The 27,147-nt window shown below is 40.1% G+C and overlaps 1 protein-coding gene across 7 annotated transcripts in view; it reads left to right on the top strand.

Annotated features, from left to right (window-relative positions):
• ctrip (E3 ubiquitin-protein ligase ctrip) overlaps positions 1 to 27,147 on the top strand; it is a 156,200-nt gene that overhangs the window by 80,891 nt on the left and 48,162 nt on the right. For 6 of the 7 annotated variants that reach the window (XM_070104862.1, XM_070104861.1, XM_070104859.1 and 3 more), the window contains 8 exons: positions 1,059 to 1,336; positions 8,144 to 8,359; positions 9,136 to 9,323; positions 13,010 to 13,198; positions 19,299 to 19,460; positions 23,809 to 23,934; positions 24,230 to 24,400; positions 25,670 to 25,882. In XM_070104862.1, the coding sequence (XP_069960963.1) occupies positions 1,059 to 1,336; positions 8,144 to 8,359; positions 9,136 to 9,323; positions 13,010 to 13,198; positions 19,299 to 19,460; positions 23,809 to 23,934; positions 24,230 to 24,400; positions 25,670 to 25,882 (1,543 nt within the window). The remainder of the gene's footprint in view (positions 1 to 1,058; positions 1,337 to 8,143; positions 8,360 to 9,135; positions 9,324 to 13,009; positions 13,199 to 19,298; positions 19,461 to 23,808; positions 23,935 to 24,229; positions 24,401 to 25,669; positions 25,883 to 27,147) is intronic. The other variant, XM_070104860.1, reaches the window with a different exon arrangement.

Raw genomic sequence — 27,147 nt, 5'->3', positions numbered from 1 at the left:
AGGCGCACATAAATCAGATAACTGCTGCAGCATACGGGCGCCTGGCAAACCTACGGATAGCGTTCCGATACCTCAGTAAGGAGTCGTTCAAGACCCTGTATACCATTTACGTCAGGCCCATACTGGAGTATGCAGCACCAGTTTGGAATCCACACCTAGTCAAGCACGTCAAGAAATTAGAGAAAGTGCAAAGGTTTGCAACAAGACTAGTCCCTGAGCTACGGGGATTGTCCTACGAAGAAAGGTTGAGGGAAATCGGCCTGACGACACTGGAGGCCAGGAGGGTCAGGGGAGACATGATAACGACATATAAAATACTGCGCGGAATAGACAAGGTGGACAAAGACAGGATGTTCCAGAGATGGGACACAGACACAAGAGGTCACAATTGGAAGTTGAAGACTCAGATGAATCGAAGGGATGTTAGGAAGTATTTCTTCAGTCATAGAGTAGTCAAGTCATGGAATAGTCTAGAAAGTGAAGTAGTGGAGGCGGGAACCATACATAGTTTTAAGGCGAGGTATGATTAAGCTCATGTAGCAGGGAGAGAGAGGACCTAGTAGCAATCAGTGAAGAGGCGGGGCCAGGAGCTATGACTCGACCCCTGCAACCACAAATAGGTGCAAATAGGTGAGTACACACACACACACACACACACACACACACACACACACACACACACACACACACACACACACACACACACACACACACACACCACACACAGTACCATTTATAAATATTTTGCATGTTCTCATGCTGTTAAAAAATTACTTTAGTACTTGTAATAAAAAAAAAATATCTATTTTACTTCATAGATAGCAAAGGCCATCTGTAAGACTTTAAAATTAGTTCATATTGTATTTGCACGTGTGTCAAGACAGTGATAGTGTGAGTGGTCACCTCGCCTCATTGGCAGACTGCAAATGTGTTAAAAAAGAAAAAATTACATTTCAGTGTAGTTGTCAGCACCTATTAACTAAAACTTTCAGCCCAATGTTTTATAGTGAATATTACTCTACTATTTTCATTAACATGTGATTTTGTTGACCTTACAGCCAGCACTCATCAAGAGGGTGCGGGAAGGTGAGCTTTGGCAGCAGTGGCTCAGGCATGTCTGGGTCACATGGTGGCCATGAGGGTTCCTCGACATCGTCATCAGGCCCCCCACAGGCTTCACCCCATGGTGCTTGTTCCACCACAGGTACCCCAGGAGGCACAGGTTCAGTTGGAGTTCCTCCTGCCACCACCACGGCCTCCGCTGCTCTTCATGTGGCACCCTCCACCTCTACTACCTCTAGCCTACTACCTACAGCTTCATTGGCTACACTTGGAGGTAATGTGGCTTTTACTTTTAACTTGATTATAAAATTTACCCATACATTTGTATAACACATATTATAAAGCTAAAGTTGATAAATTAGACACATGTGCAACACGTGGGTATCTTTAATGAGGAAACGTTTCGCCATCAATCTTTTCGAGATTGATAGACTGATTGCACACTCAAAGCTGAGGGACTGATTACCTCAAACTCCTCCTGTTCTTCACCATTCTCCTTTGTATGGATTGATGAAGCCACTGTGGTGAAACGTTTCCTCATTAAAGATACCCAAGTGTTGTATGTGTCTAATTTATCAACTAGTCGGTTCTCTGAACCTTTCATCTACAAAGCTAAAGTTGCGAGAATGAGTGGGTCTTGGTCTGTAGACCCAACAAGTGTGGTTGTATAATTAAAGTAATGACAGGTATTTTGTTCTGTCAGGTACTGTATAACACCTATACATTTAGTGCCTTTCCTTGGATACAGTGTCCTTCCCTGTAGGTTTGTGATATACAGTATACTACCAGTTGTAAGTTGGCCCAGGTTTTGAGGTTTGCCTTCACTCCCAAAAATCAAACGTTACATAGCCCTAGGTGTAAGTTAGGGGTAGACGAGTCATTCAGAATGTTACATAGCCCTTGGTATAAGTTGGGGTAGATGAGTCATTCAGAATGTTAAATAGCTCTAGGTGTAAGTTAAGGGTAGACGAGTCATTCAGAACGTTACATAGCCCTAGGTGTAAGTTAGGGGTAGACGAGTCATTCAGAACGTTACATAGCCCTAGGTGTAAGTTAGGGGTAGAGGAGTTATTCAGCTGTTTCTACATCAGCAGTCAGTGTGTGCATTGCTTTTGTATTCTCCCTCTGCACGAGGGTTAAATGTGGGGTAACAAAATATTTTTATATCAGATTATTACCATGGGAGTGTTCTGGCTTGTGGTTTGGCACCTGAGAGAGACTACACCAATGGTAAAGTCATGCCAAGTTTAACTTGCTAATTTACAGCATCATTGCATTTCTCCAATAATAAACACTGCAGTGCCATTATGAATTCTGATGTGTGTTCAGTAAGAATGTCCCCCACACCTGAATTGTAGGAATCTTTAATTTGAAAATAGCACAGCAAGGAGTGTCACTTGGCTGTTAACTACTTAAGCAGCTAAAGCATTCCATATTTACTTGCTCTCCTCTTTATTTCCTTTGCATTATCATGGTTACAAAGAGGAGAAACTGGAGATAGTCAGTACTCTGCATAATGTATATAGTATATATACATTATATGTATATATACATTATGCAGTATGACTAATTAATGGTCCAAGCCAGACTGAAAAGTTGTCACAAGTTTCTTCCGTGTGCAGGTTACTTGTGTATATATACATTGTTTTTTATTATGCTTGTATTGTGTGTTAGTGTGAGAGAAAGGGCTTCATCCATTCCTCCCACAATCACTTCCTTTGTATCATCACTTAAAATGTGAGCAAAATGTAATGGTACTGTAGTCCTTCACTTGTGATTAACATTCACAGGTTGCCATTCCATGTTTTAACCTGGAAACATGAACTGCCAGTATTGGGATGGTAAATTATTCATATTTATGCGATGCTAGTTCTACACTGACATTGTCATAATGAAAGTTTTGTGAGGAAAGCAAGTTTTTTTTAATGTATTAATAATTCAACCATAAATGCATGTTACTACAGACACATTATTGGTATACTAATGCTTGTACAGTAATATTTATTAGAACTGCCATGGAGACCTGACCTATTGACCATACACTTAAATGGCCAATGATCCAACCTGGTCTCGGATGTGTTTGGTCACCAGTTCAGGTCTTCGTGGAGTAGTTGTAACTTGTAGTAATATTTATGGTACCACTTAATTGCAGATTTTCTAGAATAAACATTTTAACATTAAATTTAATAAATTAAGAAAGCATAACTGCTGGTTAATGACTTAGGTACTGTAAGTAGTAAGTAAAATTGACCATGGAACTGGCCCACGGACTCAGTTGGTGGAGGAAGTGTCTAGACCCCTGTAGGTCCTGGGGACGTTGCAGCTTGTCACCTCGTTGTGGCAGTGATATCTCAAGTTATTTTTTGATAATTTTATTTTTATCTATTTTTATTTGTATCATGCAGTCAAAAGACCCGAGAAGGGAGACAACTTGTGAGGTATTTATTTAGCAGAAACGCTTGACGTAAGGACCAGAATATACTGTACTGTAATGCAAGTCGATCAAAGATTAAATAAGAATGCACATTTTTTGATAGCTGCCAAATACTAAGTGACCCCCTCAAGGGAGGTTCCTTGATGCTGGTGAGAGGCTCTTAATCTAGGGAATTGAATCTGTGCTTCAATTTCCTGAATTAAGCCTGAATGCCCCTCCCCCTCCAGGTGCTGTATGATCCCTAGGGGTTTAGTACTCCCCATAATGATAATACTAAGTGAAATGTATGGAACATGACCAATGGGCTTGCCCATTACAGATCTTACCTTGTTGAAATATTGTATATGATACATTAAACCCACATAAAGTGCAGCCATGTAGATGACTGGTGAGTAATTCAGACATGTTTCTTATTGTATTCCAATTTTTGCAGTCCTTTTAGTTGTCTTAGGTTTTAAATGTGGGGTGATATTTCCTAATTATTAACTTCGTTCTGCATTTAAAAGTGGCACATAATTTTCTTCTGATGGCATTTGCAATATTGAGACAAGCCCTGAGGTACCACAACAATTGCTGAAAAATTCTGCTCAAATGGGCCAAATGTTAGAGATTTAACCATTTGCCTTTAACCCTTAAACGGTCCAAACGTATATACATGTATACGTTCATGCGCATAGCACCCCAAACGTATATATACGTTTTCTTTGTCATTCATTCAACATTGCCACAATAAGCCTGAGTCACCTAGACATGAGAATGGATGTGCGCACTCACTGTGCACCATATTAAAATAATTGGGGATGCCTGGGTACCATATGCTCTTTTTTCCTTTTAAAAGAAAAGATTTTTTTTTCCTCAAAAAATTTGGGGCGCTACGCGAGTGAACGTATATATACGTTTGGACCATTTAAGGGTTAAAAAAGATAAGTTGCATTATACTCTAATGATGAAGTTTGTCTGATGTTGCTGATCTTAGTTAAAGAGTTGAACATTTGCTTGGTAGTTCTGTGCTGCAACATTAAATACACGTCAGTTATTGTGATTTTTTTTTTTTTTTCACATATACAGAGCACACCAGGACGACTCGTGTGGAAATTAGTGTGCATTCAACAGTACGTGAAAAAAGATGTGATTATCTAGATTTTTTTTTGCAAATTTATTGGAGCCTTTTCCAGTGATGTTGGATAATTGATTTTATTGTACTTGAAGTTCTTCTGTCAGTTCTCCTTGCCTTGACAAAATAAGCATCATTGCCAGTGGTCTGCGCTGGAAAACATTTTACACGAGAACTCGTTAATGATTAAATGCTTGCGTCTGAAACTTGCTGCACTTCTACTTTGCTTCTAAACATTTCCTGGCAATACACACACAACCGGTTATTTTCATATAGTCGGACTTGAGTCCTGGAAATGGAAAGTACAATGCCTACACTTTAAAGGAGGGGTTCGTGATATTGGCAGTTCGGAGGGATATGTTGTGTATCTTTATACGTATATGCTTCTAAACTGTTGTATTCTGAGCACCTCTGCAAAAACAGTGATAATGTGCGAGTGTGGTGAAAAGTGTTGAATGATGATGAAAGTATTTTCTTTTTGGGGATTTTCTTTCTTTTTTGGGTCACCCTGCCTCGGTGGGAGACGGCCGACTTGTTAAAAAAAAAAAAACACGCACACACACAACCCGCACATAGGAGAGAGGAGCTTGCGACGATGTTTCAGTCCAACTTGGACCATTTCATGTCAGCCTTAGCAACCTGAGTTTCATCGTGCCACAAGATTTTGAATAGTTTAGTGTAGGAACTGACGCAAAATTTTTGAAGTACATCGAGAGTGATTTAGAGTTCTTTTTGAATTTGCCATGATTATTCTTTGCTATAAGACTTAAGTTTGCATTTTAACCAGTAGTGGATTGCATTGAATACCTTGCTCTTTTGTAGGTTACTAAGGGTGACAGGTGTTTAACACCTGTAATTTCCCATCAAGGCAGGGTGACCCAAACGAGAAAAGTGTATTTATCACAAATTCAGCAATTGTTTTGTCAGAAATACATGGACAGCATAGGAATGACCCTTCCTAGCTGTAGCATCCCAGTGACCCTTCCTAGCTGTAGCATCCCAGTGGCCCTTCCTAGCTGTAGCATCCCAGTGGCCCTTCCTAGCTGTAGCATCCCAGTGGCCCTTCCTAGCTGTAGCATCCCAGTGGCCCTTCCTAGCTGTAGCATCCCAGTGGCCCTTCCTAGCTGTAGCATCCCAGTGGCCCTTCCTAGCTGTAGCATCCCAGTGGCCCTTCCTAGCTGTAGCATCCCAGTGGCCCTTCCTAGCTGTAGCATCCCAGTGGCCCTTCCTAGCTGTAGCATCCCAGTGGCCCTTCCTAGCTGTAGCATCCCAGTGGCCCTTCCTAGCTGTAGCATCCCAGTGGCCCTTCCTAGCTGTAGCATCCCAGTGGCCCTTCCTAGCTGTAGCATCCCAGTGGCCCTTCCTAGCTGTAGCATCCCAGTGGCCCTTCCTAGCTGTAGCATCCCAGTGGCCCTTCCTAGCTGTAGCATCCCAGTGGCCCTTCCTAGCTGTAGCATCCCAGTGGCCCCTTCCTAGCTGTAACATCCCAGTGACCCTTCCTAGCTGCAGCCTCCCAGTGACCCTTCCTAGCTGCAGCCTCCCAGTGACCCTTCCTAGCTGCAGCCTCCCAGTGACCCTTCCTAGCTGCAGCCTCCCAGTGACCCTTCCTAGCTGCAGCCTCCCAGTGACCCTTCCTAGCTGCAGCCTCCCAGTGACCCTTCCTAGCTGCAGCCTCCCAGTGACCCTTCCTAGCTGCAGCCTCCCAGTGACCCTTCCTAGCTGTAGCCTCCCAGTGACCCTTCCTAGCTGTAGCCTCCCAGTGACCCTTCCTAGCTGTAGCCTCCCAGTGACCCTTCCTAGCTGTAGCCTCCCAGTGACCCTAGCTGTAGCATCCCAGTGACCCTTCCTAGCTGCAGCCTCCCAGTGACCCTTCCTAGCTGCAGCCTCCCAGTGACCCTTCCTAGCTGCAGCCTCCCAGTGACTCTTCCTAGCTGCAGCCTCCCAGTGACCCTAGCTGCAGCCTCCCAGTGACACTTCCTAGCTGCAGCCTCCCAGTGACCCTTCCTAGCTGCAGCCTCCCAGTGACCCTTCCTAGCTGCAGCCTCCCAGTGACCCTAGCTGCAGCCCCCCAGTGACCCTAGCTGCAGCCTCCCAGTGACCCTCCCAGCTGCAACATCCCAACCCTTCCTCAAGTGCAGGCATTGTTCTTTTCACCTACAAAACTGTGGATTATTCTCGTGTATTCTTCATAGTATAAACACTACGTCCACCTCCAGAACAGCTGTGTCCTCATCCAGCCTTCTTAGTGTAAGCATTGTATTTCCCACCTCCAAAACTGTGGCTAACCAGTTTAATGGAATTCCTTAATAGTTTTTACCTTGCATTCACAGGCACTTCAAATGTCCAAATCCACCTGTAATCACTCCAGTCTAATGCACTTTTGCGTGCATGCTGGCTGTTAACTTCCCTATTTCTAGACCACGTTAACCAGTAGTGTTGTTGATGTAATAGTGTGCATAATTCTTGATCCCTTCAGATTTGCCACAAGTGACAAATTTAGTCCTAAACATGAGCGTGTGGCTCTACACTATACGCTGTGTAAAAAAAAAAAAAAAAAAAGTCCTGCCCCATGTAGAGCATGGTGGGAATAGCTAACATCTGACCCTGTGTTTGAGTTACAATAGCGACTTGGAGCTATTTTTAGTTTCCGTGGTTTCATAGGCAGTATGTATATAAACATGCTTTACTTGTTACTTTGCACTCCTACTTTCTTACCCTTAGTTTTTTCTACCATAATATTTTCTTTTAAAATTTAGTATTTCTGGTTCAAGACTTAGCTGCTGGAGTGATCATCCCTGGACCAATTAAAATGAAGTAATTTATGGTGACCACTAAATAATATAATGCTGTTCAAAGATGTGCAGTGGTTCAGTTTTCTCTCTTGTAGTGTAACGTTGTTCCATTCAGAATTTAATTAGAAGTGTCTAAGTTGTACTTATGTTGCTGTTGTTTTTCTGCACTTACAACATTCATTTACAAAATTTCTCTTTCAGCAGAATTTCCCTTTTTTTCTGTAACTATGAAAAGTTTTTTTTTTTAACTTAGTGTTGTTGTGAGCACTAAGTTTCTTTTGATGCAATCAGGTGTTCGGTTAGTGAAGTTATGGCTACAGGCTTCTTACAGTGCCATTGTGTCAGTCGGTAACTGGTTCTTTAGGTTTGCTATTTTTGGTTTGCTCGACACTTTAAATTGGTTGTCTTGATCAAGGGCTCTTGACCAAAGGGATCTGAGATATCCTCTCATTTCTTGGATTAACCTGGCTAGGTTACCCTTCACTTGTCATTCCACAGTGCTATGTGACCTTTATGGGTTTGGCATTTTCCCACAAATGTAATAATTGGCTCGCTTCATTAAAAGGTGGCTGTGACCATTTTGTCCTTGTGCTTCTGCAAGTAGAATGTTGTCTGCACCAGTTTTCAAGTGGTTAAAGTGAGCAGAAAGTACACTGACAGTGTGAAGTTACAAAGATGATCTCCACTGACAGTGTGCACTCTGCTCTCAACATTCCCCCCCATTCTTTGTTTCCATTTCAGCCATAGGTGGTGGAAGTAGCAGTGGGGCAAGTGGTGGAGGCCTAACTGGCAGCATTGGAGGACTCATGGGTGCACCAACAGATAGTGAAAGTGAGGAGAATGAGATGGGACGGTTAGAAACACTCTTGGCTTCGCGTGGTCTTCCTCCTAGCCTGTTTGGGGCATTAGGACCTCGCATGCAACACATTTTACACCGCTCAGTCTCTTCTTCCATTAGTAAGTTCATAATTGGATGTTATTTGAAAACTTAATTGTAATGTGGGAAACGACCGGTATGTATAGAGAAAATGGTTTTCGATCTTTGGGTCACCCTGCCTTGGTTGAACAAGGAGGATATGTTGAAGGAACCTAAATTCTAATTTTGTTGTATACTAACTCATATTACATTGAAGTGCTTACATGTGGATGCGGAAATATTGTAATGTAGAGACTGGTTGACCAGGTAGTGAAAAAGGCCAGGCTGGGCTGTGAGGGTAGAATCCTCAAAACCAGACACTGGTATGTCTTATATTGTTACAGACTTGAAGGATTGGCTTGATCACTCCTGGAAGTATTGCAGCAAGGAAAGGATTGGTGGTGGTTAATTTTGCTGTATTCATTTGATAAACGCCAATTGTTACTCCTCGACTCGCTCCCTAATAAGCAGTTTATAGTTTGTGGGGTCTTCTTTTTCTCCTTTGTTTTCCTTAGTGTTAATTCTTTCCTCTGTTGTCATTCCTCATGCCTTTGTCCTTGAATATATTTGGTGTGGCAGTGGATCAAATTTTCATACTTTTTACATTAGCACCTGTGAATGGTAGTTGCATCACTGCTTACGAATATCAGGCAAAGGGGCAGAATTTTTCAACAAATGTTTAAAAAGCCAATATAAATACTGTTACTTTTTCTGTACTGTACTTTTTTGTTAATTTATAATTGAGATTGACTATAGAAAAACCAGTAAAACATGATCCGGTTAAATTTTGATAACTTTCATGTAATTTCTTTGACAGGTTCCAAAGCACAACAGCTCCTGGTAGGCTTGCAAGCAAATGGAGAGGAAAGTGAGCAGCTTCAAGCAGTTATAGAAATGTGTCAGTTGTTAGTCATGGGCAATGAAGACACACTGGCTGGTTTCCCTATTAAACAAGTCACTCCGGCACTAATAAACTTACTTAATATGGAGCACAATTTTGATATGGTAGGTGTAGTATCATGTTTGTTCAAGTTTTTTGCATTGCCTCCCTCATACAGTACTTGAATAAATTGCAATACTGTAGCTGAACTTAATAACAAATAACTTAAGTTATGAAGAGGAAATTTTAGATGACATTTCGGTCTGTTTTGTGACCACTGTCCAGTCACAACTACCTGTATAGCACAATATTTGTAGTTTTTTTGTTTACTGTGTCTGCACCTTTAAGGGGCAGGAATATGGTATTATTGCTGGTATAGTACAATATGGCACTAGCCTGGAGTTGTAGGACACTCGACATGGGTTCAAACTCCACCCGTTCTGTGGTTACGTTTTGCACTGCGTGTGATCGTAATCTTGTGTTGACACTTCAGTAAACCTTTGTGCTGCTACTTCAGTACAGTAACCAATTTTAGTTTCTTAGCTGGTAAAATGACTAGGTATACTGTAGTGAAATGAGGTAAGAGTTGTATAAACCAATTAAAATGGGATAAAATTTAACAGAGTGCTCCCATTAAAAAAAAAAAAAATATGGAGTTGAGACTGGTCCTGTAGCAAGATTGTAACTAACATCAGATAATATATACTGCTTAACTAGTGATAATTTAGAATGCACTGTTCAGGAAAGTTAAAACAGTAACTTGAAAAGAAAGCAGTATTAAGGTGAGGGGAAAATCTGATCATGAAGGAATGGACGGCCATTTAGAACAAGCACCAGCAAAAATATTCAGGGGAAGGAAGGGAACTTAAAATGCAAGAATTCCTTACAAGTCACTCATGGACAGTTTTCCCATTTTAAGGTTACTTGTTTTTTATCTGTGAGGGACATTATCCTCTTGAAGTATAGATTCTAGAAATTTGCAGTAAATATGACAGATGCAGCAATCTTGACTAAATATGATGATAATGAGGAATTAAAAACTCAGAGGGCTGAAAGGGAAATAGGGTTGATGTTTTTCCTGGCATTTAGAAAGGATGACAAGGGATAAGATAATGAGAGAATAAATCTTGGTTGGAAGGTAGGTGTAGGAGTCATTCCAGGGAGTGAGTAAATGAAGTATTTTTGAGTATTAGGGGTCAGTGTTAGAACAGACTAAGTGCAGAAAAGTAGTTTTAATGTTTGATGTAAGAAAGAACATTTATGGGGGGGAGGGGTTAGGGTAAACGAGTTTGCAAGACAATGTAGGAAGGGGAGAGCCTGTGCTGAAGGAGGGGGCAGGAATGTTACATTTTGAATGGGATCTGAATTGCGATGTTGGCACAATTCTGACAAACGAATGAATTATGGTGAATGTTCGTATTTTTTGGGCTTTCCCTACTTTTGTGGGAGACAACTTATGAGGTACAAAATAAAAGCTTTGAGTTAGCTTCTTGTATAATATCCACATGTTTTTGGTATTTAAGATAGTGTAGATTCTTGCATACACACATGTATACATGTATTCATTCATGTATGAAAATTATGTCGCCATGGGTGTTTAATATATTTGTGCATGGGGTTGTAAAAAGTAAATGCTAGGGTGTTGGGGAGACGGGTGGGATTAAATTATAGGGAATCAGTACAAAATGGGAATTGACACAGTTACTTTTTGCTGATGATACTGTGCTTATGGGGGATTCTAAAGAAAAGTTGCAAAGGTTAGTGGATGAGTTTGGGAGGGTGTGTAAAGGTAGAAAGTTGAAAGCGAACATAGATAAGAGTAAGGTAATGAGAGTGTCAAATGATTTAGATAAAAAAAAATTGGATATCACAATGGAGAGAGGGAGTATGGAAGAAGTGAATGTTTTCAGATATTTGGGAGTTGACTTGTCAGCAGATGTGTCTATGAAGGATAAAGTTAACCTTAGAATTGATGAAGGAAAAAAGGTGAGTGGTGCATTGAGGTATATGTGGAGACAGAGTTATCTATGGAGGCAAAGAAGGTAATGTATGAAAGTATAGTGGTACCAACACACTTTTATGGGTGTGACTCATGGGTTGCAAATGCTGCAGTGAGGAGGCAGCTGGAGACAGTGGAGATGTCATGTCTAAGGGCAATGTGTGGTGTAAATATGATGCAGAAAACTCGTAGTGTGGAAATTAAGAGGTGTGTTAGTGTGTGTGTGTGTGTTAGTGTGTGTGTGTGTGTTAGTGTGTGTGTGTGTGTGTTAGTGTGTGTGTTAGTTTGTGTGTGTTAGTTTGTGTGTGTGTGTGTGTTAGTGTGTGTGTGTGTGTTAGTGTGTGTGTGTGTTAGTGTGTGTGTGTGTTAGTGTGTGTGTGTGTTAGTGTGTGTGTGTGTTAGTGTGTGTGTGTGTTAGTGTGTGTGTGTGTTTGTGTGTGTGTGTTAGTGTGTGTGTGTGTTAGTGTGTGTGTGTGTGTGTGTGTGTTAGTGTGTGTGTGTGTGTTAGTGTGTGTGTGTGTTAGTGTGTGTGTGTGTTAGTGTGTGTGTGTGTGTTAGTGTGTGTGTGTGTGTGTTAGTGTGTGTGTGTGTGTGTTTGTGTGTGTTGTGTGTGTGAGTGTGTGTGTGTGTGTGTGTCTTGTGTGTGTGTGTGTGTGTTAGTGTGTGTGTGTGTGTGTTAGTGTGTGTGTGTGTGTGTGTGTGTGTGTGTGTGTGTTAGTGCATGTGTGTGTGTGTGTGTTTGTGTGTGTGTGTGTGTGTGTGTTAGTGTGTGTGTGTGTGTGTTAGTGTGTGTGTGTGTTAGTGTGTGTGTGTGTGTGTTTGTGTGTGTTTGTGTGTGTTTGTGTGTGTTAGTGTGTGTTAGTGTGTGTGTTAGTGTGTGTGTTAGTGTGTGTGTTAGTGTGTTTGTGTGTGTGTTTGTGTGTGTGTTTGTGTGTTTGTGTTTGTGTGTGTGTTAGTGTGTGTGTTAGTGTGTGTGTGTTAGTGTGTGTGTGTTAGTGTGTGTGTGTTAGTGTGTGTGTGTTAGTGTGTGTGTTAGTGTGTGTGTGTTAGTGTGTGTGTTAGTGTGTGTGTTAGTGTGTGTGTGTTAGTGTGTGTGTGTTTGTGTGTGTGTGTTATTGTTAGTGAATGGAGACGAGTGGTTTTTGGGACCTGACGAGCTGTTGGAGTGTGAGCAGGGTAATACATATTTTGTGAAGGGATTCAGGGAAAACAGTTAGCCGGACTAGAGTCCTGGAAATGGGAAGTACAATGCCTGCACTTTAAAGGAGAGGTTTGGGATATTGGCAGTTTGGAAGGATATCTGAACTGTCATATCTGGGTTCTTCCTCCAAGACAGCAATTATGTATGAGTGATGGTGAAAATGTTGAATGATGAAAGTTATTTCTTTTTGGGTCACCCTGCCTTGGTGGGAGACAGCCAGTGTGTTCAATTAAAAAAGTTAGTGCAAAAGTAAAATATTTTAAAAAGCTTAAGTAGTGAAAATATTTAATGGTAGTAATGTAAGGAATGTGAGCAAGGTTAGCCAGACTTGAGTCCTGGAGGTGGGAAGTACAGTGCTTGCATTCTAAAGGGAAGGTTTGGGATATTTGCTGTTAGGACTTATATACTCTTGTATCTGCGCACCTCTGGCAAGACGGTGAAACTGTGAATAATGATGACAGCTTTTGTTGTCGCCCTGCCTCAGTGGGAGACGACCAGCGTGTTTAAAAAAAAAAAAAAAAAAGTAAGGATTAAGAAATTTATAGTAAATCTTTTGTGTAGGGCATTATTAATGCAGGTTGATAAATAGTGCTTTCATTGTATCATTGCAGATGAATCATGCTTGTCGAGCCTTGACGTATATGATGGAGGCCCTGCCAAGATCATCAGCTGTGGTGGTTGATGCAGTGCCTGTGTTCTTAGAGAAGCTTCAGGTCATCCAATGCATGGATGTTGCAGAACAGTCTCTCACTGCACTTGACATGCTCTCCCGTAAACACTCCAAGGCGATATTGCAGGCTGTGAGTATTCTATATTGTTTATAATAATAATATCTTCTACAACTACCGTCCTGCCAAGTGAGTGTAAAACGAAAGCCTGTAATTGTTTTACATGATGGTAGGATTGCTGGTGTCTTTTTTTCTGTCTCATAAACATGCAAGATTACAGGTACGTCTTGCTACTTCTGCTTACACTTAGGTCACACTACACATACATGTACAAGCATATGTATACACACCCCTCTGGGCTTTCTTCTATTTTCTTACTAGTTCTTGTTTATTTCCTCTTATCTCCATGGGGAAGTGGAACAGGATTCTTCCTCCGTAAGCCATGTGTGTTGTAAGAGGCGACTAAAATGCCAGGAGCAAGGGGCTAGTAACCCCTTCTCCTGTATATATTACTAAATGTAAAAGGAGAAGCTTTTGTTTTTTATTTTGGGCCACCCCGCCTCGGTGGGATACGGCCGGTGCGTTGAAAGATAGATAGATCTTCTACAAGTAGATGTACAAGGTATACAGACCATAGCTGACATCAGTGACATAGTATATACAGGTCTCCCTCAACATTCGCGAGGATTAGGGGATCAAGAGCCTCGCGAATGTTGAAAAACCGTAAATGTTTGGTGCCCCAATATATTGTAGGGAAATATATTACAATACTGCTTCCTTAACTTGTTGAACCATGAATAATCATAAAATACATGAAAACGTCGTAAATTGTACTAAATATATACATGTTATGCTTTAATGACATATGTTATTTAATAACATGCATGTTAATAACATGTATGTTAGTCGACTGGTGTGGGTCGCATCCTGGGAGACAAGATTAAGGACCCCAATGGAAATAAGTTACAGTCCTCGATGACGCACTGACTTTCTTGGGTTATCCTGGGTGGCTAACCCTCCGGGGTTAAAAATCCGAACGAAATCTTATCTTTACTCCACCACTGCCTCCACCACTGCGAGTCCCTACTACCGTCCCTCCGACCCCCGCAACTGGCAGCCAGCCCTCCCACCACTCAGTGTGGTGAGTGTTTTGTTTGTTCATTATTTGCTATTAAACTACAGTATAAATAATGTAAACACATTCATGACTGCATATTGGAATGGCTATTCGGACAGGTATTGGACGGTGACATCATGTGTTTACTCTTGAACATGGCAAAGAATCGAACATTTCTGCTATTGCTAATAATAACAATAGTAATAATAATAATAATAATAATAATAATAAATATGATATAATTGAAGAAGGAAATTGTACAAAAATACGAGGGAGTGGTTGACACATCGTCAGTGTGGCTTTGTTTATACTGGAGTGAACATTAGTCTCCATGCTCTTCCAAACATTTCACAATAATTCAGTGGTTGAGGCAGTGGTATTTAATAACATATATGTTATAAATAATAATAGTACATGTTATTATTAATAACATGTATTATTATTATTATTATTATTAAATGTTAAGGAAGAAACAGAGGCAGTAATTTCATGCACTGGTCAGGGAGGTATACCATCTTTTAGGAGTGAAGAAGAGCAGAATGTAAGTGTGGTGGAGGTACGTGAGGCATTACGTAAAATGAAAGGGGGTAAAGCAGCTGGAACTGATGGGATCATGACAGAAATGTTAAAAGCAGGGGGGGATATAGTGTTGGAGTGGTTGGTACTTTTGTTTAGTAAATGTATGAAAGAGGGGAAGGTACCTAGGGATTGGCGGAGAGCATGTATAGTCCCTTTATATAAAGGGAAACGGGACAAAAGAGACTGTAAAAATTATAGAGGAATAAGTTTACTGAGTATACCAGGAAAAGTATACGGTAGGGTTATAATTGAAAGAATTAGAGGCAAGACAGAATGTAGAATTGCGGATGAGCAAGGAGGCTTCAGAGTGGGTAGGGGATGTGTAGATCAAGTGTTTACATTGAAGCATATATGTGAACAGTATTTAGATAAAGGTAAGGAAGTTTTTATTGCATTTATGGATTTAGTAAAGGCATATGATAGAGTGGATAGAGGAGCAATGTGGCAGATGTTGCAAGTATATGGAATAGGTGGTAAGTTACTAAATGCTGTAAAGAGTTTTTATGAGGATAGTGAGGCTCAGGTTAGGGTGTGTAGAAGAGAGGGAGACTACTTCCCGGCAAAAGTAGGTCTTAGACAGGGATGTGTAATGTCACCATGGTTGTTTAATATATTTATAGATGGGGTTGTAAAGGAAGTAAATGCTAGGGTGTTCGGGAGAGGGGTGGGATTAAATTTTGGGGAATCAAATTCAAAATGGGAATTGACACAGTTACTTTTTGCTGATGATACTGTGCTTATGGGAGATTCTAAAGAAAAATTGCAAAGGTTAGTGGATGAATTTGGGAATGTGTGTAATGGTAGAAAGTTGAAAGTGAACATAGAAAAGAGTAAGGTGATGAGGGTGTCAAATGATTTAGATAAAGAAAAATTGGATATCAAATTGGGGAGGAGGAGTATGGAAGAAGTGAATCACTGTTTTCAGATACTTGGGAGTTGACGTGTCGGCGGATGGATTTATGAAGGATGAGGTTAATCATAGAATTGATGAGGGAAAAAAGGCGAGTGGTGCGTTGAGGTATATGTGGAGTCAAAAAACGTTATCTATGGAGGCAAAGAAGGGAATGTATGAAAGTATAGTAGTACCAACACTCTTATATGGGTGTGAAGCTTGGGTGGTAAATGCAGCAGCGAGGAGACGGTTGGAGGCAGTGGAGATGTCCTGTTTAAGGGCAATGTGTGGTGTAAATATTATGCAGAAAATTCGGAGTGTGGAAATTAGGAAAAGGTGTGGAGTTAATAAAAGTATTAGTCAGAGGGCAAAAGAGGGGTTGTTGAGGTGGTTTGGTCATTTAGAGAGAATGGATCAAAGTAGAATGACATGGAAAGCATATAAATCTATAGGAGAAGGAAGGCGGGGGAGGGGTGGTCCTCGAAAGGGTTGGAGAGAGGGGGTAAAGGAGGTTTTGTGGGCAAGGGGCTTGGACTTCCAGCAAGCATGCGTGAGCGTGTTAGATAGGAGTGAATGGAGACGAATGGCACTTGGGACCTGACGATCTGTTGGAGTGTGAACAGGGTAATATTTAATGAAGGGATTCAGGGAAACCGGTTATTTTCATATAGTCGGACTTGAGTCCTGGAAATGGGAAGTACAATGCCTGCACTTTAAAGGAGGGGTTTTGGGATATTGGCAGTTTGGAGGGATATGTTGTGTATCTTTATATGTGTATGCTTCTAAACTGTTGTATTCTGAGCACCTCTGCAAAAACAGTGATAATGTGTGAGTGTGGTGAAAGTGTTGAATGATGATGAAAGTATTTTCTTTTTGGGGATTTTCTTTCTTTTTTGGGTCACCCTGCCTCGGTGGGAGACGGCCGACTTGTTGAAAAAAAAAAAAATGTATTTAGTAACATGTTATAAATAATAATAGTACATATTATTAATAACATGTATTATTATTAACATGTATGTTATTAAATACCATTGCCTCAATCACTGCCTCTACCACTGCAGTCACACTCTACAAGCACCAAACACAATGAATTATTGTGAAATGTTTGGAAGAGCAGGGAGACTAATGTTCACTCCAGCATAAACAGTCACACTGACGATGTGTCAACCACTCCCTCGTATTTTTGTACAATTTCCTTCTTCAATTATATCATATTTATTATTATTATTATTAATAATAATAATAATAATAATAATAATAATAATAATAATATTATTATTACTATTGTTATTATTAGCAGTAGCAGAAATGTTTAATTCTTTGCTGTGTTCAAGAGTAAACACATGATGTCACCGTCTAATACCTGTCCGAATAGCCATTCCAATATGCAGTCATGAATGGGTTTACATTATTTATACTGTAGTTTAATAGCAAATAATGAACAAACAAAACACTCACCACACTGAGTGGTGGGAGGGCTGGCTGCCAGTTGTGGGGGTCGGAGGGAGGGTAGTAGGGACTCGCAGGTGGCGGGAAACTTAAATATGATTTGGCGGCTGGGAATTTGGTGGCTGGGAATTTGGCGGTTGGGAATTCGCGAATGTGTGAAGCCTGTGAAAGTTGAAAACGTGAATGTTGAGGGAGACCTGTATAAAGCTGCTTGTTATGCAGAGCATATCCTGCAGATTAGGTCAGTTTTGTCCCAGGATGCGACCCACACCAGTCCACTAACAACCAGGTACCCATTTTATGATGAGGAACATAAACAACCACTGTAAGGAAACACACCCAATGTTTCTTCCCTTGCCGAGAATTAAACCCGGACCTTCGCCGTGTGAAATGAGAGCTTTAGCCACCAGGCCATAGGGCACCATAAGTTATTTTACGTCACTTTTTTTTTTTATAAGGCAGATTACATACTTTGGTGATAGGTGGCAAATAGAAAGGGTTGAAAAATATTGAAGGAAAGAAATTAAGATAATAGAAATAATAAAATACTCCACTTGTAAATAGAATTAATCTTTAGAATTATGAAGTTCAGAGTGAAGGTTCGCAATAAAGCTAATAGAATCCTTGGCTTCATATCAAGAAGCATAAATAATAGGAGTCCTCAGGTTGTTCTTCAACTCTATACATCCTTGGTTAGGCCTCATTTAGATTATGCTGCACAGTTTTGGTCACCGTATTACAGAATGGATATAAATTCTCTGGAAAATGTACAAAGGAGGATGACAAAGTTGATCCCATGTATCAGAAACCTTCCCTATGAGGATAGACTAAGGGCCCTGAATCTGCACTCTCTAGAAAGACGTAGAATTAGGGAGGATATGATTGAGGTGTATAAATGGAAGACAGGAATAAATAAAGGGGATGTAAATAGTGTGCTGAAAATATCGAGCCTAGACAGGACTCGCAGCAATGGTTTTAAGTTGGAAAAATTCAGATTCAGGAAGGATATAGGAAAGTACTGGTTTGGTAATAGAGTTGTGGATGAGTGGAACAAACTCCTGAGTACAGTTATAGAGGCCAGAACGTTGTGTAGCTTTAAAAATAGGTTGGATAAATACATGAGTGGATGTGGGTGGGTGTGAGTTGGACCTCATAGCTTGTGCTACCAGGTCGGTTGCCGTGTTCCTCCCTTAAGTCAATGTGACCTGACCTGACTAGGTTGGGTGCATTGGCTTAAGCCGGTAGGAGACTTGGACCTGCCTCGCATGGGCCAGTAGGCCTTCTGCAGTGTTCCTTCGTTCTTATGTTCTTATGTTCTTATAAAAACAAAATTCCGAATTGTGGAAATTTGAAAATTAACTGCAAACATCAAATGGTATTACTTACCCTAGACCAGGGGTGGGCAACCTAACTTAGCACGCGTGCCAAACCCGGTATGCCAACGACTTCTCTCCGGCACGCTAACCTTTGGTCTCGTCTCAAAAAAACAAAAAAAAAAATTGCAAGATTTATCACATGTCCATTCCAAGAAAAGCAGGGAAATAGTCCCTATGTGTTTCCAGAGATTTTGTATCAAAGACTTTGGCATGCACACTTAAAAAGGTTGACCACCGTTGACTTCGACTAAGAGAAGGGTGATAAACTGAAAGAACATAAAATATTAATTAATGTTAAGCAACAAGAATGGCAAGAAACCACTTGGAGCAGAAATGCAAATGAAAGATCTGTATTTTTTGCTGTGGTTGGGGTCACAAGATAAATTTACGATGAATTAACAAATAGTCCATTGAATCCAGAATTGCCAGTTCTCGTCATGGAAAAACTCGAAATTCTGAATTAATAAATGGAAGGCTAACTGTTTTCATAAGACTACATTACAGGAGGAAATGTTTTGGTACCAAGAAATTCTTGCCAAGAAAGTTGAATGTCTGTGCATTATTACTGTTTGGTACTACAGTGGAACCTCAAAAATCAAACTGCTCCCAACTCAACCAATTTTGTAAGTGCTTTTATAAGTGTATTTTTGAGGGTCTGAAATGGACTAATCTAATTTACATTATTCCTGATGGGAATAAATTCATTCGGTAGCGACACTTGAACAGCCTTCTGGACCGAAGAAAGTTCTATATTTGAGGTTACACTGTACTCTAATGTAACAATTTTAAGAGATCTCCTAATTTATATTTTTGTTTCAGCATGGAGTTTCTGCATGTTTGATGTACATAGACTTCTTTTCAACTGGGGCTCAACGTGCAGCTTTGAGCATTACGGCAAACTGTTGTCAGAACCTCACTGCGGACGAGTTCCATTTCATAGCAGATTCTCTTCAACTTTTGTCATCAAGACTCACTTCACAGGTAAATGAAGGCATTTTTCATTGGTGGCATTAAAAATGTATAATTTGACAGCTCTGTGTGTGTGTGTGTGTGTGTGTGTGTGTGTGTGTGTGTGTGTGTGCATGTGCGTGCGCACGTGTGCGTGCGCATGCGTGTGCGTGTGCGCGCGGGCAAGAGTCTATGAACAGAATAAAGTTGCCATTTTAAGCTTTCTACGTGGTCAGTTTTTCTTGCATTTTGTACCGCGTGGGGCAGAAGTTTTTTGTGGTATGTACACTTGCCACATAGACCCATTCTCTTGTATTTAGGCCAAAATTTACTGCTCAGAGCTCATGATGCAGAACTACGTGAGGAACCCTGGCCTCGACGTAGTTCTACATGACGGCCACTGAAAGGGCTAAGGGCTTAATCCCAAATATGCACACTCCCATAACATAATGGAGTGAGAAATAAAGGAGGAAGTGTTAAAGTAGACATAGTGAGAAACAGGGACACCATCCATGGGTACAACAAGGGATCACTGACTAACATCTCATCCAAGACTATTCAAAGTGCTACCAGCAGTTATCAGAAATATTTAATTGTACTGTTGAATGATGTACAAGTTTTGATATAAACTTGAAATTCACACGGACTTAACTATTTTTGCTATTTTTTTTTTTTATGCAATTTTGATTCTGACGAGATGTGGAAAAAGACGTACGTACAGTTCAGGCCATTTATTAGAGGAAACGGTTTCACCACAAGTGTCTTCAGTCCTGAATAAGACACTAGGGGGGGAAAACCTTTCCTATAGTGTCCTAAACTGTACATAAATGCTTTTCCACATTGTGGTTGTTTTGGCAGGTGTTAGTAAGGGAGTTGGTATTCACCATGAACTCTTGTATACAACTTGTGTATTAAATACAATTTAAAAATGCTTGAAGGATGTATTTTTCTATTAGGTCCTGGAGTAAAGATTTTTTTTTTTTTTCTCAACAAGTCGGCCGTCTCCCACCGAGGCAGGGTGACCCAAAAAAGAAAGAAAATCCCCAAAAAGAAAATACTTTCATCATCATTCAACACTTTCACCACACTCACACATTATCACTGTTTTTGCAGAGGTGCTCAGAATACAACAGTTTAGAAGCATACACATATAAAGATACACAACATATCCCTCCAAAATGCCAACATTCCAAACCCCTCCTTTAAGGTGCAGGCATTGTACTTCCCATTTCCAGGACTCAAGTCCGACTATATGAAAATAACCGGTTTCCCTGAATCCCTTCACTAAATATTACCCTGCTCACACTCCAACAGATCGTCAGGTCCCAAGTACCATTCGTCTCCATTCACTCCTATCTAACACGCTCACGCACGCTTGCTGGAAGTCCGAGCCCTTTGCCCACAAAACCTCCTTTACCCCCTCTCTCCAACCCTTTCGAGGACGACCCCTACCCCGCCTTCCTTCCCCTATAGATTTATATGCTTTCCATGTCATTCTACTTTGATCCGTTCTCTCTAAATGACCAAACCACCTCAACAACCCCTCTTCTGCCCTCTGACTAATGCTTTTATTAACTCCACACCTTCTCCTAATTTCCACACTCCGAATTTTCTGCATAATATTTACACCACACATTGCCCTTAGACAGGACATCTCCACTGCCTCCAACCGTCTCCTCACTGCTGCATTTACCACCCAAGCTTCACATCCATATAAGAGTGTTGGTACTACTATACTTTCATACATTCCCTTCTTTGCCTCCATAGATAACGTTTTTTGACTCCACATATACCTCAACGCACCACTCACCTTTTTTCCCTCATCAATTCTATGATTAACCTCATCCTTCATAAATCCATCCGCCGACACGTCAACTCCCAAGTATCTGAAAACATTCACTTCTTCCATACTCCTCCTCCCCAATTTGATATCCAATTTTTCTTTATCTAAATCATTTGATACCATCATCACCTTACTCTTTTCTATGTTCACTTTCAACTTTCTACCTTTACACACATTCTCAAACTCATCCACTAACATTTGCAATTTTTCTTTAGAATCTCCCATAAGCACAGTTTCATCAGCAAAAAGTAACTGTGTCAATTCCCATTTTGAATTTGATTCCCCATAATTTAATCCCACCCCTCTCCCGAACACCCTAGCATTTACTTCTTTTACAACCCCATCTATAAATATATTAAACAACCATGGTGACATTACACATCCCTGTCTAAGACCTACTTTTACCGGGAAGTATTCTCCCTCTTTTCTACACACCCTAACCTGAGCCTCACTATCCTCATAAAAGCTCTTTACAGCATTTAGTAACTTACCACCTATTCCATATACTTGCAACATCTGCCACATTGCTCCTCTATCCACTCTATCATATGCCTTTTCTAAATCCATAAATGCAATAAAAACTTCCCTACCTTTATCTAAATACTGTTCACATATATGCTTCAATGTAAACACTTGATCTACACATCCCCTACCCACTCTGAAACCTCCTTGTTCGTCCGCAATTCTACATTCTGTCTTACCTCTAATTCTTTCAATTATAACCCTACCGTATACTTTTCCTGGTATACTCAGTAAACTTATTCCTCTATAATTTTTACAATCTCTTTTGTCCCCTTTCCCTTTATATAAAGGGACTATACATGCTCTCCGCCAATCCCTAGGTACCTTCCCCTCTTTCATACATTTATTAAACAAAAGTACCAACCACTCCAACACTATATCCCCCCCTGCTTTTAACATTTCTGTCATGATCCCATCAGTTCCAGCTGCTTTACCCCCTTTCATTCTACGTAATGCCTCACGTACCTCCACCACACTTTGCAGTCTGCTCTTCTTCACTCCTAAAAGATGGTATACCTCCCTGGCCAGTGCATGAAATTACCGCTTCCCTTTCTTCCTTAACATTTAAAAGTTCCTCAAATTATTCTCGCCATCTACCTAATACCTCCCTCTCCCCATCTACTAACTCCCCTACTGTTTTTAACTGACAAATCCATACTTTCCCTAGGCTTTCTTAACTTGTTTAACTCACTCCAAAATTTTTTCTTATTTTCATTAAAATTTCTTGACAGTGCCTCTCCCACTCTTTCATCTGCTCTCCTTTTGCACTCTCTCACCACTCTCTTCACCTTTCTTTTACTCTCCATATACTCTGCTCTTCTTATAACACTTCTGCTTTGTAAAAAACTCTCGTAAGCTACCTTTTTCTCTTTTATCACACCCTTTACTTCATCATTCCACCAATCACTCCTCTTTCCTCCTGCCCCCACCCTCCTATAACCACAAACTTCTGCCCCACATTCTAATACTGCATTTTTAAAACTATTCCAACCCTCTTCAACCCCCCCACTACTCATCTTTGCACTAGCCCACCTTTCTGCCAATAGTCGCTTATATCTCGCCCGAACTTCCTCCTCCCTTAGTTTATACACTTTCACCTCCCTCTTACTTGTTGTTGCCACCTTCCTCTTTTCCCATCTACCTCTTACTCTAACTGTAGCTACAACTAAATAATGATCCGATATATCAGTTGCCCCTCTATAAACATGTACATCCTGGAGCCTACCCATCAACCTTTTATCCACCAATACATAATCTAACAAACTACTTTCATTACGTGCTACATCATACCTTGTATATTTATTTATCCTCTTTTTCATAAAATATTACCAAATTTCTTTCTACACATAGCTCAATTAAAGGCTCCCCATTTACATTTACCCCTGGCACCCCAAAATTACCTACTACTCCCTCCATAACATTTTTACCCACTTTAGCATTGAAATCCCCAACCACCAATACTCTCACACTTGATTCAAAACTCCCCACGCATTCACTCAACATTTCCCAAAATCTCTCTCTCTCCTCTACACTTCTCTCTTCGCCAGGTGCATACACGCTTACTATAACCCACTTTTCACATCCAATCTTTATTTTACTCCATATAATCCTTGAATTTATACATTTGTAGTCCCTCTTTTCCTGCCATAGCTTATCCTTCAACATTATTGCTACTCCTTCTTTAGCTCTAACTCTATTTGAAACCCCTGACCTAATCCCATTTATTCCTCTCCATTGAAACTCTCCCACCCCCTTCAGCTTTGTTTCACTTAAAGCCAAGACATCCAGATATTATGGCTAAATTGTTGATTTTATAAAATATTAAGGACATCGGTTTTATAATCTTCATTGATGAGGTTGAGTTTCAGGGTCACTCCCTTCAAGCTGCTTCATTATCAAGGTTTTTTAAGTCGACTGTTTCGAATGTAGTATCTTAAAAAAATTATAATTTGAATACCAAATTTTCTTACAGGCTTGTATTTAAATAATGCAGCAGTAAATAAATATCTTCCACAGGGAGACAAGAAGTGTGTAGAAAGTGTGTGCTTAGCATATAGTCGACTGGTGGACTGTTTCCAAAATGACCCCAATCGCCTTCAGGAGATAGCTAGCCATGGCCTATTATCCAACATTCAGCAGTTGGTATGACCTCGTCCTTTGAAATGCGTAATACTAGTGCAGATATGTCTTGCTATTACTTTGGAATAAGAAAATAGTGCTAAGGAAATATTTTGGTTTGCTTATACTCATGACTGGGTTCAAGGATCATCTATGCTTGTAACCTGGCCTTAGACTTCGTTACTGACTGCCTGGTCAGCCTGAGTGCTTCTGCTAGTGTCGTGCGACAGTCTCTGGTTGGCCAGGCAGTCAGTAAGGAAGTTTGGTCATGGATAGGGTGAAGCATTGCATATTACTAATGACATTTCTGTATGAGCAGCTGGTCATGTCCCCACCGGTGTTGAATAGTGGAACATTCATCATGGTAATACGAATGCTGTCCCTCATGTGCAACAATTGTCCTGAACTGGCTGTTCAACTTTTGAAAAATAATATTGCACATACGTTGTGTTACCTTCTCACTAATTCAACTGAACCTCCTGCAGCACAAGTAAGGATACCATGTACCTTTTATTAATTTTTAGCTTCTAGTACAATGGAAACCCAGTGTTTAAACTTAATTGGTTCCTAGATGGTGTTTGAACTGCAAAAAGTTGAGGTCCAAAATAGTATTTCTCAGGATGTTGAGCCGATTCTTCCAAAAGTCTGAGAGCTAGGTCAGTGTCAGAGGTCACGTCAGGGCACTTATCAAATGGCTTTCATGTAAAGTTTTTTGCAACTCAACTTCAAACAAGTCAGTGCATTTGGACTCCAGAAAAATGTTCAAAGACCAGATCAATTTTTCGTGAACAAAATTGTTTGGACTCCAATTTGTTCAAGGTCCGGTAAGTTTAGACACACAGGTTCCACTGTATGTATAAATAGAAAAGAACCAGGTGATAAGTAATGTAAGGGAGTATGTTAGAGGTGGATATATTTTGATATTTTGGATTGGACATTTTGGTACAGGACTATGAAAGACAATACAAACCATAGATTAGACAGAAAAATTAGTGGTGTTCAGGTATCTGAAGAGAAAGTGTGTGTGAAGGCAGATAAATGTAATAAGTGGAGTATTATAAGAGTGTGAGAAATGGTCTTTAAATATTGCAGTGAGGAGGCTGCTGGAGGTAATGGAGATGTTTGAGAGCAACGTGTGGTATGAACATTATGAATATTACGTAGTTAAAAAGTTATTATCCAGAGAGGAGGAAGGATGTTGAGAAATTTGGACACTTAATGTAAGGAGTGATGGGGATTATAAGGATTTGAAGGTGGGTTCAAGTGGTAGGGACTGAAGCATCCAGCAGTTGTGTGTAGGATAGGGTAAGTTCCTGAGCCTTGAAGTGATTCAGGAAAACTGGTTAGCTGGACTTGAGTTCTGGAGGTGGTAAGTACATTCAAGAGAAGTGGGGATTCTTCAGTTCAGAGGGCCGTTTGAAATATCCATACACGTTTAACAAGACAGCTATTGAATGAAGGTAAATTTACTTTTTTGGGGAAGTGACTGATGTGGTCAGAAATTCAAAATACATATTTTTTAAGTGGTATCAAGCAGAATGTCACAAACATGGCTAGAACAAATCACAACTAGCCCATAAATCTGAGATGTAACTAGAGGATGATTTGGTCAATCCTAGATTATTAGGGGTCACCTATGACTTGTCAATAGTTTAGGACTAAAACTTCACCTATTTTCAAACAGTTTGAGTATCAATTACACTCCAATGTCAGTAGAATGAGTATTATAAATACTATTTAAATACTACTACTACTACAGGTAGAGTTAGTATCTCGGAGCCCACAAGAGTTGTACGAGATCACTTGCCTAATTGGAGAGTTGATGCCAATGCTTCCCTCCGATGGAATCTTTGCTATTGATGGAGCCTTGCAGCGACCTTCTGGCTGCACTCAGGATGCTGTTATGTGGCAGTGGCAAGATGACAGAGCTACCTGGCAGAATTACTCCACAAGTGACTCAAGAATTATAGAAGTGAGTTTTAAATACAAAATTTCCTGTAAATTGGAAATAGTGGTATTGTATAGCTGATTTGTATTGAAGGCAGAGTGTAGGTGATTGAAAATTTTGCATTTGATAATAGCTGTACCTTGTGCTTTTTTTTTTTATTCAGTGTTGATTAGATAAGCTGAACTGCCCTACTAGATCTTTTGGAAAAATTTCGTATGCATAGATATATTTTTGTGAATTAACATGGATTTTTTTAAATATACTCTAAAACTGACTATGGAATCCCATCTAACCTTGTTAAAATTAATGTAATATAATTTGTGTTAATCTTACTAAACTATATTAAATCAGCTTTAATTTAACTAGAATGTGACATAAATGCAATACCATGTATTAATTTTGTGATGTCCAGAGTTTTGTTGCAAAGTTATTTTGATAATGAGTTATTCTGCTTGTCTGGTAAAAAAATATTCTTAGTCAAAATTGCAAGCTCAAAACATGACCTGTTGATTACTTCAATATGTGTCTGCTTCATCGTCAAGTTGACTGTCAGCAGGCAGTACTTACTGTAAAGTTGTCAGTGAACCTGTGTGGAGACTTGCAAATGTCTCTTCTTTTATCATTAATCAGTGTTAAATTTTTTTTTTTTTTTTTTTCAACAAGTCGGCCGTCTCCCACCGAGGCAGGGTGACCCAAAAAAGAAAGAAAATCCCCAAAAAGAAAATACTTTCATCATATTTAATTTTTAGAGTACTTTATGAAAGGAATATAGTGGTCATGTTCTTGATAAATATGCAGTTTGGCAGCCTTCTAGATATGCATTTTGCTTTGTGTGTTAGACTAAGTCTACCAATACTTCCATTACCTCTCCCTTTTTTCACTTCCCTCTCTTGTATATATTCAGGCCTTGTTTCCTTCTACCTTCATTGTAACATGTCAGTGGTCCAAGTTTGACCAAAACATTGTCACTTTGCCTCTCCTGAGAGTAGACTATGTACTGGCTTCACCACTAACCTTTGTAAGACCCTAAGTAACATAAAGAAACAAGTTGCTCAAAGATTTTCTACCCTCAAGGATAGCTCCAGTTGCTTAGGTTAATGTATTCTATCGGAATTTTAGCATAATTATGCTGGATGAGGTACACAAAAAGAAACTAGTATATCGGAACTTTCAACTATATTCTACAGTTGTCCTTTTGAAAGACTGGTAGGAATGGCTCATCAGGTGATCCAGAATGTTTCTAAGTGGTTATGAAGAGGCTCTGATACGTCTCTAGTATAAACTTTGTA

This window comes from Cherax quadricarinatus, chromosome 95 (genome assembly GCF_038502225.1).
Source record: "Cherax quadricarinatus isolate ZL_2023a chromosome 95, ASM3850222v1, whole genome shotgun sequence".
NCBI classification, from domain to species: Eukaryota; Metazoa; Arthropoda; class Malacostraca; order Decapoda; family Parastacidae; genus Cherax; species Cherax quadricarinatus.
This window is presented reverse-complemented; position numbering and strand designations above follow the sequence as displayed.